This window comes from Pteronotus mesoamericanus, unplaced genomic scaffold (genome assembly GCF_021234165.1).
Source record: "Pteronotus mesoamericanus isolate MK-2021 breed Mesoamerican mustached bat unplaced genomic scaffold, CSHL_Meso_final contig_20, whole genome shotgun sequence".
Classification (NCBI taxonomy): Eukaryota; Metazoa; Chordata; class Mammalia; order Chiroptera; family Mormoopidae; genus Pteronotus; species Pteronotus mesoamericanus.
In genome coordinates this window covers 53,094,885-53,106,665 of record NW_026555085.1, presented here as the reverse complement: position 1 = coordinate 53,106,665, position 11,781 = coordinate 53,094,885, and the positions used below count along the sequence as shown (strand labels likewise).

Sequence of the window (11,781 nt, the reverse complement as noted above, 5' to 3'; positions counted from 1 at the left end):
CATCCCATTGTTTCTCACCTGCTGTTCTTTGCTTATATGCAGCCCTTGATCTTGGGGAGGGGAAATGCTGTTCAGCAGCTAAGTTCATGGGTGAATTCTCAAAAAAACTTAGTGTAATTACAAATTTATTTTGGTTCTGTAAAGCCCGGAGGGCCATGGTCAAATGTGTTACAATATGAATAGTTATAAAGCGGAATATAAAATATCGTCTCCAGTGAGTACTTGTAGACAAGAACTGTCACTTCATTGAAACAAAAAAAATTTTTCCCATGACGTTCAATGCCATTCATTTATTCATTCAACAAATATGCATTAAGAGCTTATAAATCCTCATTTTATTATGTTTCACATCTTATATTTAACTCTTTGATGATAACTTTGTTTAGGTTCTTTTAAATAAAAGGACAAATTTTTTCAAATGCTATGTCTATTTGTATGGTAAAATAAGCTTTTAACTATTGTGGCTAGAGAAAATATTTTAAATTGATAGGTAATTAAGACTAGTACATCTATGTGCCATTTATAAATGTGATTTAATCCATACATATCATTTTGTTATATGAGGAAATTATTTTATTATAATAATAAGTGTTACCAGATCAAAAAGAGAACTGTTTTTGATTTTCTTACGTGTTATTAGAATTATATTCCAGGTACTAAAATTCCAACAAATTGGATATTTAAAAATACTTTAATAATTTAACTTAAGATCATGAGAACAAGTGGCTATAATTGCAAGTCAGCTTAATGAAAATAAATGGGAAATCTAATAGCTTCCTCAATAGAACAGTTCTGCTTCACTATCTTTCTTATTCACTACATGACTATTTCTACCTTCACAAATGTGGTGAACAGGGAAAAATAGGTCAAATAGAGACAGTTATACACTTCATTCAACTTCAGAGCCAAAGAGGTTAGAATTCAATTACAAATACTTTTCTTTTGTTACATTATGCAAACTTGGAACTAGAGATTACAGTATTTAGTGAAAATGTTTCATATTTTAAGATGTATATCTTCATTTCCCAAATAGATTAAACAGATGATCAATGTACAAACAGTAATTATATCACAAATGTACATTAAGGACAACTACAAAAATGTGTACAATGTTTAAAAATGATAATGAAGAATAAATTACTTTTCAGTGCAAATAATTAGGTATATACAGGATAATTTAAGACCAAATGGAGTGATTGCTAATGCTGATCTTTTAAAAATCTTCATCAAGAAATATGTTACCCGAGAGAGTGATCAAAATAAATGACAGAAAAGTAGAATGTTGTCTCTCTTTTCATTCTCAGAACTTGAATGATATTTCATCAAAATAATTTTCCAGGTGTGCAAATGTAGGAAAACTCTAATTCCAAAACCATTTTTCTAAATTACCAACAGACTTATATTCTTGATGCCTCTTCACATGATCACAAGCCAAGCATGCATGTGATTCCCAAAATCGTGGGAGATTTACTGTGAAATCTTTCCTCCAGTTAAAGTAACTAAGGTATAACTTATTGTTTTTGTCGACTTCCTTCAGATACTTTGCTAACTCACTGGGAGAGTTAAAATCTTCCACATGAATGAATGAATCTGCTGGAATATAATTTTCATAGTTTTCCCTAGGTGGCCCCAGAACAACAGGTACAGAGCCAGCCAGAAGAGCATTGTAGAGCTTTTCTGTTATGTAATCTTTGTGGATTGAGTTTTCGAAGGAAAGATAAAATTTACAGGTAGATATGGTAGGAATCAAATTTTTATCATTCACATACTCTCCAAATGCTTGCCCATAGGTATGAATTTCAATGCTTTTGCTTAGCTCATTGTAATACTTGACCCTGGCATGCTCAGGGTTCCAGTTACTTACAACCCAGCACACTAACTTCTCTTTGCTTGGCACTTCAAACACAAAGGGGTTTGTGCTCACCGTCAAGAAGCCATAAGGCACTTGGATATCTGAGTCACGGCGGTAAGTCAGAGTGAGATTGAATAGGTGCTCAATGCCATTCTTTTGGGGTGTGTGAGTTGGTGATTCCAAATTCATCCAAATCCATTTCTGGAAGGGTGGCCTACCCTGCTGAGGTAAATTAGTCAGATCCCAACTGATGTCTCGGTGATGGATCAGAACTGCGTGAGATTTATTGTACAAAGAGCGGTCTGTTGTGAGATGGCATCCTTGGATGTTGAACATTGCTTGGCAGGAGGTAAGGTCAAAGGTCTGCCCAAATGGCCACACCCAAATCAGAACAGTAGTTTCATTAAAATAATCAGTTTTGGTAGTGAAGAAATTTTTCATTTTCAGCACTGAGCTGGTTGACTCCATTGGGTTGATGATCCAGCTGTTGGTGGGCTTGATGTAAATGAGAAGACATGCCATAAAGCAGCCCAGGATAATGCAGACAATTAAAAATGGGCGGAGAATTCCTTTGGATGCTGATGTCATAATTTTTTCTACGAAACAGAAAAAGAAAAATAGAGGGGTGGGTAGGGGTAGAAATGAAGTATTAATCATAAATATAATTTGAGATAAACAGGTCGTAAATCCTAAAATGCACTTATTCACAAAATCAACTGAATTTTCTCCATTTTAGTGTTTGTTACCAAACCACTGAGAGAAATACAGCTTTCCTTTTAGCCAAGAAAACTACTTTTAAAAGGAATGTTCCCCTAAGTGCTACAAATGAATCAGAATTTGTTATGAAGGGACTGGCACAAATAACACCTCTTTTTATTACAAAATCATAAGCATGTAATTCTGTAACATAACAAGATCACTCAAGCACACCACATGACATTTTAGGAGAAATGTTCAAATTAAAACTATAAATTATTACACCCATATTATTACTCCACTAACCACACTCGAGCAAGCCTTACTTCTGCCGGACCCTGTATATGTACCAGGGATCTTTAAGCCAAGTTAGATTTTTTCCAATGCCATCCTTACCACTTATATTTTAATTTGCTGTAGAAAACTGCACCACAAAGACCATCATCACCAAAGCTATGACTAAAAATTCTAGTATTTTGAAACTACAAAAGACCTGTGAACATCTCCCAGTTGATATAATCACATATTTGCAAGGGTACTTTTTGATTGCATTATAACTTTGCAGTTCAGATGAAATTTAATAAAAAATTAACCTTTAAAAGGAAAATGCTATGTTTTTATTTTTGTTACAAAATTATAGTCACCGTTAAAAATGCAACATAACTCTCATCCTGTAAAACATGGTAACTCTTGACTTGAAATGTTTTTGTTTGTTTTGACTTTGTTTTTTGGTATGTGCACTAAGGAAAAAATTGGTTAAATTAAAACCCCTCATTGCGTAATTAAAATTTTTTTGTTTATGTTGAATAATTTCTACCTGCTATCTACTAGGATGTGATAATCAAATGCCCTATCGATATTAGGACAACAGTCTCACTTAGGTGGTATTGCAGCACTAAAAATAGATTTTCCTAGCATTAAAATAATATTAGTGTAAAGTGACAGTAAGTGGAGTCTCAAAACATAGTAACTTTTATGGAGAACAATATTCATCTAATAAATTTTAGCAGATTGTAGCTAAAAAATGAGTCAAAGCTTTTAAGTTTTTTTAATGGATGCATCATCAAGGTTTTTTTCTCTTTCTCATTCATGCCTCCTTATGACTATAAACACAAAGATAAAATATATGTTTGCAAACCTGTCTCAGTCAAATTCTTATGAACCCACTGAAACACATTATTCCTGTAAGAGGGTGCTAAACTAAAGGTCCCCCCAAATGGGAAAGTCCCCTGACTAATCTGGCTTGGGGGGAGGGGAAGTAGAACAGGGCCATTGAGAGAGAGAGAGAGAGAGAGAGAGAGAGAGAGTTACTTTACATATCTTAAGAACTTGGCCAGTGTTTTAGTAATGTTAAGTAGCTGGGATGGGTCTGACTCTAACTCATAATGTAGCAAGAGGGGCTTGCTGTGCCTGCAAGAGAGGCTTGGAGGCGGCTCCTACGTCTTGGGCCACAACCGCCTGGACTAATGATGGCAACCAAAAAGGGCAGGAGATATGGGTTAGGGCAGATGTAATCCAGTGTGGGAGGGGTTGGAAATGGAGTTACAGAGGAAGGTCTATGTTGGGATTTAAACCCAAATGTGGGGGCAACCATTGCCCTCTTTACCATGTGGCTTGGGAGAGAGATGGCTGTCTTGGTCACACGGTTTGAAAGGATGCAGAAGGACACCAACCAGCATACCATGAGGAGGGACCATGTGGTTTTGGATTAAGAGCAGGAGCCTAGCTGAGCACAGAGGACTGAAGAAGCCAGAATACAGATGCGAATCTGCCCAGCTAAGCTACAGACTTCTATTTCTTTTCCTGTGAAACAGTACCCCTGACTGGCAGGGTTTGGCAAGGAGAGGCAGGGCTGTGTGATTATGGGTGTTTTTTGTTTCTAAAGGGAGTAGAATTTAACAGCAGAATTCTGCCATTATTCTAAACCTGTATAACTTTTGAATAAATAGTTCCTTTCCTTTTCATAAGACTCTGGCACTGGAGTCACAGTTTTTTGGTGGTAGGCAATAGAACCCAGAGAAACAGAACCCAAAGTGGTTCTGTTATGTTCTCAACAAAATAATATAGTATTTCAATTTAAGATTCATTAAAAGACTTTGAAATCTTGCTCAAACTAGTGTAGAAACTTTACATGAAAAAAGAGTGAAGAAAAAGAAACTGTTCTTTATTAAAGTACCTAAATTTATGTGAACATTTAAATATTCTGTTTTTGTTATGTAGTTTTTCTTAAAACCTATAATATTTTCTATGTAGTAAAGCTTGATTTTGTGAGTCCAAAGACTCTGGAAATTTTATCCTGGATGCACTGCTAGAAGAGAATTATCAGAATCAAAGACTGAGGCTTATTGCCAGAATTAGCTGCAGATCTGTGAAGTCAATAACAAAAAAACCCCAAAATGTGTATACTAAAGATGTCAGAAAATTCTAATTAACTTTTGAACAATAGAGAAAATCAAAAAGGAATATGAAGAAAATCTCAATTATTTAGAAATAAATAACATTGGTATTACTTGTCACATTTTGTAATATGTGGTTAAAACAGCACTTACAAGGAAATTTATGTTTGCAGTTTTCAGAAAATCAATTAACAAATAAGTCACTCAACAAGCTGGACAAAGAACAATGGTGCAGAAACGGAAGAAATAAAGAATTGCGGTATGGATAAAAATCACTGAAATGGAGAGCAGAAGTGTGAGATAATATCACATGTACCTGTGTGAAGTGATGGATATTAACTAAATTTATTGTGGTAATCATTTCACAATATATAAATATATCAAATTATTTGTTGAACACCTTAGAATAATACCATATTATATGTTAATTATAATTCAATAAAGCTGGAAAAAATACTAAGGTAAACATTAGGCAAGGATAATTAAGAAAAGAAAATCAAATTAAATATCAAGAAAGAGTAATTTATTGATTTATCATAGAAAAAATTAGAAATGACTATAGTAATTTTATGGTAATACATTTGAAAAACTGATAAAATAAATGGTTATACTTCTGCACAAATAGAAAAATGCCAATTTTAATCAGAGACTATGATTAAGCAAATAACAGTTAAATAAATGGAATTCATAAATGAAAACTAAAAACAAACTCTAGACCTAGATAGTTTTGCAGGAGTGATACCATGAATTCAATGAATAGAGAATACTACTGTCACTTAAAAATCATTCTAGAAAGTAGAAATTAAGTAAAGAAGCTTAATGTATATGAAGCCAATTATTATCTTGTTATCAAAAGAAGATATGAAAAACTAAAAAAGTTTTATTTCACTTATGAACACAAATGCAAAAATACAAAAATTTAGCAATAAAGGATATTGAAAGTATATAATGATGCAATTCAGAACAGGTTTATGGAAGCTTAGTAACACTTTACCCTACTTTATACATTTAAATAGTCTGAGAATATATCAGTTTTTTTTTTATAGACCCTGGGATCTACAGATTGAGAAAATTTACTGGGAGGATCTCCTTTTTAAATGGAGTAATATTAGCATTTACTGTACATGATTTGACTTAGCAAAGGCTGTATATGTTGTTTGAATGAATGCTGAGTCCTCAACGATGTGTAAGGTAAAATGCATGGTAACTAGATAAACATAAATGAACCCAATATGAATGAATGAATATATGTTTAGTTGCTTTCTTGGTATATTTAATCTCTCTCTATATATAGAATAGCCACTATTAAAAGTGACATATGGGTATTCCTATCACTAGATGAGCAAAATCTCCCATGTTTGCCTCTTTGTCATGACTCAAAGTTAGCATCTATCTTACACATTTTAGTTCCACGACGCTTTTTTAGCCAAATGAGAAAGAATTGGTCACCAGGTCGAAATAATAGTCTGTCTACTGTGCACCAGGACATTTTGTATTAGTTAAGATTTCTGTTTTTTGTTTGTTTTGTTTTTGTTTTTGTTTTTTTTTGGTCAACTCTCTGCACACCTTCTCCCCTCGTATTTTCACTGTTGTCAAGATCAACTACTAAACAGAAGGGTCAGTTACTCAATAACCCCTGCTTTGTTCAGAAACTGTAGGAAAAGTTTGCTTCTTGTAGCCCTTGTTAGAAACCTTTTCACCTGTTCCTCTAATTAAAATTCAGTTGGATGCCCAACAAGTCTTTTTTTTCCCCATTGCCATGTATCTTCCCTATGCCCTCTTCTACCTCCACCCACCCCCTGTGCCACCAGTCATCACACTGTTATCTGTTTCCTTAAGTGCTTACTCTTTTTTGCTCAATCCTTCCACCCCCGCAGCACCCCAAACCAGTGGTGAGAGCTGTCAGTCTGTTTGTTCTCTGTCTAGGAATCTGTCTCTACTTTGCTGGTAATTCATGTTGTTCACTATATTCCATATATAAGTGAAATCAGTGGTACTTGTCTTTCTCTGAATATCTTATTTCACTTAGCATAATGCTCTCCAAGTCCATCCATGCTCTCACAAAGGGTAAAATTTTCTTTTTTAACAGCCAAGATAATATTCCATTGTGTAAATGTACCATAGCTGTTTTATCCACTCATCAGCTGATGGATGCTTGGGCTTCTTTCAAATCCTGGTGACTGTAAATAACACTGCAGTGAAAATAGGGCTACATGTATTCTTTTGAATTAGCGTTTTGGAGTTCTTTGGATGAATTCCCAGAAGTGGAATCACTGGGTGATAAAACAATTCCATTTTTAATTTTTCGCGGTAACTCCATGCTGCTTTCCACAGTGTCTGCACCAGTCTGCATTCCTATCAACAGTGCACAAGGGTTCCCCTTTCTCCACATCCTTGCCAACACTTGTTTGTTGGTTTACTGATGAGAGCCACTCTGACAGGTGCAAGGTTAATTGTGGTTTTAATTTGAATTTCTCTGATGATTAGTGACATTGGGTATCTTATCATTTGTCTACTGGCCTTCTGTATGTCCTCTTTGGAAAAGTGTTTATTCAGGTTCTTTGCCAATTTTTAAAAAAAGATTGTATTGTTTTTTGCGCACTGAGGTTTATAAGTTCCTTATAAATTTTGGATATTAACCCCTTATCAGATGCATCATTGGTGAATATGTTCTCTCATTCTGTGGATTATCTTTTTATTTTGTTAATGTATTCCTTTGTTGTGCAAAAACTTTTTAGTTTGATGTAGTTCCACTTTTAAATTTTTTTCTTTTGTTTCCTTTGCCTGAGGAGATATATGAGAAAAAATATTGCTCTGAGAAATGTCTGGGGTTCTGCTGCCTATGATTTTTTTCTAGGATTTTTATGGTTTCAAGTATGACATATAAGTCTTTAATCCATTTTGACTTTCTTCTTGTGTGTGGTGTAAGAAGGTGGTTAAGTTTAATTTTTTTCTATGTATCTGTCCAATTTTCCCAACACCATTATTGAAAGACTATTTTTTGCCCATTGTATGTGCTGACTTCCTCTGTCAAATATTAATTGATTATGAATGCATCAGTTTATTTTTGGGCTCCCTATTCTATTCCATTGATCTATATGTGTGTTTATATGCTTGTATCCTGTTGTTTTGATTACTATGGACTTGTAGCCTTTTGATTACTATGGCCTTTATTAGGTAGTGTGAATCCTCCAACTTAGTTCTTTCTCAAGATCAATGTGAGTATTCAGGGTCTTTTCTGGTTTCACATAAATTTTTGAAATATTTGTTTGAGTTCTGTGAAATTTGCCATAGGTATCTTGATAGGAATCAGTTGACTTTGTAGATCATTTTGGGTAGGATGGACTGTTTAATGATGTTAATTCTTCCTATCCATTAATATGTTATATGATTCTACTAGTTTGTATCATCTTTTTTTAAAAAAAAGATTTTATTTATTTTCAGAGAGAGAGAAAGGGAAGGAGAAAGAGAGGAAGAGAAATATCAATGTGTGGTTGCCTCTTGCATGCCCCCAACTGGGGGACATGGTCTGCAACCCAGGAATGTGCCTTGACTGGGGATCAAACCGGTGCTCCTTTGGTTTGCAGGCCAGCACTCAATCCACTGAGCCACACCAGTCAGGGCAATTTGTATCATCTCCAGTTTCTCTCTTCAGAGTCTTACAATTTTCTGAGTATAGGTTTTTTACATTCTTGGTTTAATTTATTCCTACGTATTTTATTCTTTTTGAAGCAATTGTAAATGGGTTTTTTTTGGTTCCTCTTTCTAAGATTTCATTATTGGCATATAAAAATGCAACTAATTTCTGGATATTTATTTTGTATTCTGCTACTTTACTGAATTCATTTGTCAGTTCTAGTAGTTTTTTGGTGGAATTTTTAGGGTTCTCTGTATACAGTATCTTGTCCTTTGGAAATAATGAGAGTTTTACTTCTTCCTTTCTAATTTGAATGCCTTTTATTTCTTCTTCTTGTGTGATTGCTATGGCTAGGACTTTTAGTACTATGTTGAGTAAGAGTGGCAAAAGCAGACATCCCTCTATTGTCCCCGATCTTAAGGGGAACACGGTAGTTTTTGACCCTTGAGTATGATGCTGGCAGTGGGTTCATCATATATGACCTTTATTACTTTGAGGTATGCACCCCCTGTTCCCACATTGCTTAGAGTTTTTATCATAAAGTGGTGCTGGATTTTATCAGATGCTTCTTCTGCATCCATTGATATGCTCATGTGATTTTTATTCTTCATTTTGTTTATGTGAGGTATCACATTTATGGACTTATGTGATTATGTGATTATTTATTCCCCAGAATAAATTCTTTTTTGATCATGGTGTATGATCTTTGTAATGTATTGCTGGATTTGGGTTTCCTAATGTTTCCTTGAGGATTTTAGCTCTATGGTCATCAGGGATATTGGCCTGTAATTTTCTTTTGTTGTAATGTTTTTATCTGGTTTTCAAATTAGGATAATGCTGTTTTTTTCTTGTCTGGGAAACTCTTTATTTCTCCTTCAATATTAAATGATAGGCTTGCTGGGTAAAGTAGCCTTGGTTGTAGGTTCTTGCTTTTCATCACTTTGGATATTTCATGTCAATCTTTTCTGGCCTGAAATGTTTCTGTTGAGAAATCAGCTGACAGTCTTATGGGCTCTCCCTTGCAGGGAACTAACTCTGTTTCTCTTGTGGCTTTTAAGATTTTATTTGTTTTTTAACCTTTGCTATTTTATTATGAAGTCTTAGTGTGTCCTCTTTGGGGTTATTTTGTTTGGGACCCTTTGCACTTTCTGGACTTGCATTTTTTTTTTTAGGGAAGCTTTTGGTCATTATTTCTTCAAACACATTCTCGATTCCTTGCTCTCTCTCTTTCTGTACCTGTACGATGTAGATGTTTTTACATTTCATTTTGTCTCAAAGGTTCCTTAAACTATCTTTATTTTTTAGCATTCTTTATTCTTTTTACTGCTCTAATTGGGTGGTTTTTTCCTACCTTGTTTTCTAAATAGCTAATTCAATCCCTTCCTTTATCCAACCTACTGTTTTCCTGCCAGTGTATTATTTATTTCAGATATTTCATTCTTTATTTTTTACTGGTTCCCCTTTATGGTTTCTATGTCTTTTTTACACTGTTGAGTATCTTTATAATCATTACTTTGAACTGTATATCTGTTAAATTCTTTGTCTTTATTTCATTTAGTTCTTTTTCTGGAGATTTCTCTTGTTCTTTAATGAGGGGCCTATTTCTTTGTCTTCTCATTTTGGCTGCCTATTTGTGTGTTTTTCTATTTATAAGGCAAATCTGCTATCACTCCCAGCCCTGGTAGGGTTGCCTTATGCAGTGGTTCAGGCTCCCTGATCACCTGAGCTAGGTGCTCTAGGAATATCCCTTGTGCACATTATATGGGCCCTTCTGTTGTACTTGAGTCTTGATTGCTATTTTCATGTTCATGCATGAGATCACCCTTCAGTCTGGCTGGTTGTGAGACTCAACCCCCAACACAATTGTATGCTGCTGTGCAGGAGCTGATCACACAAAGCAGAATTCACATTAGCAGCATTTGGTGCCTGTTGAGATCTCTCTGTGGGTATCCTGCTTGTGAAGCTTACTGGATCTTACTCTATGTTTTTTTGAAGCAGGCCCCTGGGTATATTGGTTTTGGGCCTCTTCAGAGGAATTCTGATACAGTCCTATATCAGATGCTGCCTGTGACTGGTCCTGGGTAGCCTCTTTGGAGCTATCAGTGATCCACAGCTTGTGGCTCCCTCTGCTGGGCCTGGGTGCATGTGGGAAGGATCAAGCTGCGCATCAAAGCCAACTTTCACCAGTTCACCAGTGCCATGCCCAGGGCATGTCAGAAAAGTCTCAAAGCACCTAGAGATCTGCTACCACCCACAGGCTTCCGGTTGGGTTTAGTCACTGAAATAGCCTCCAGCTGTATTCTTCAGTAGGGCATAAGATGCACAGGGTGGGGCGAGAAGGATTCTAGTGGGTAGGGCTATTTCTTATCTTCAGGCTGATGCTGCATGGAAGGGAGTGCTCTGCCCAAGAAAGATTGCTTCTGAAGTGTGGGGAATGACTCAGCACATGGGGGCTACCCTGCAGCCTTTCCCCGGAGGTATCAAACCCAGACTCTCTTCATGTGGTTTTAGTTTGCTTTGTCCTCCCTCCTCCAGAGCCTGGGGTAAGTGTCTGTGAAAAAAATTTGTGCATTGACCCTTAAGAGGATACCCGTGTCGCTAGATGTCTCTCCCTGGCAGACAAAAACCCTGTTGCCTTTCACAGCCAGATATTATTTGGGTGCCTTTCCCAGTTCTGGTGCTCTAGGTTGGGGGGCCCAGCATGGGCTTTACACCTCACACTTTTCAGGGGGGCCCCTCCCCACCCACAGCTGAGCTCTCTCTCTGGAACCTTCGCTGCCACTCTTTGGAAGCCCGCCAGCCCTCTCACGCCTCTACACTTCCTACCAGTCTCCATGGCTTCTTCTGTGAGTCTTTGTTATTAGGCATCTATCCAGCTAGTCTTCAGTTGCTTACTCAGGACGACTTTTCTATAATTTAGTTGGAATGCCACTGTGGTCCTGGGAGGAGGTGAGTGGAGCCCGGCCTTACTCGGCGCCATCTTGGGCCCCCGGCTGCCTGGAGCTGCTCACGAACAGAACCTGCTCTTAAAGCGCCCGCAGCCCCTCCACGGCAGCTCTAGCCACAGGCAGCAGGCACTGCCTTTGAACAAACTGCGTAGAACAAACTGTAACAGTACCTTGTATAGAACACTTCTCCAATTATTTTTAATAGTTTCAAGTACTAGGAAAAATGTCATTTAAAGACTTTAGCATTAAAAG

General features: G+C 36.4%; 1 protein-coding gene across 1 annotated transcript in view; it reads right to left on the bottom strand.

Annotated features, from left to right (window-relative positions):
* Nucleotides 1-1,360: 1,360 nt before the first annotated feature.
* Nucleotides 1,361-11,781, bottom strand: part of FUT9 (fucosyltransferase 9) — a 73,684-nt gene continuing 63,263 nt past the window's right edge. Inside the window, exon 2 of the mRNA XM_054569731.1 lies at nt 1,361-2,448. Within this exon, the coding sequence (XP_054425706.1) occupies nt 1,361-2,440 (1,080 nt within the window). The 5' untranslated portion in view covers nt 2,441-2,448. The remainder of the gene's footprint in view (nt 2,449-11,781) is intronic.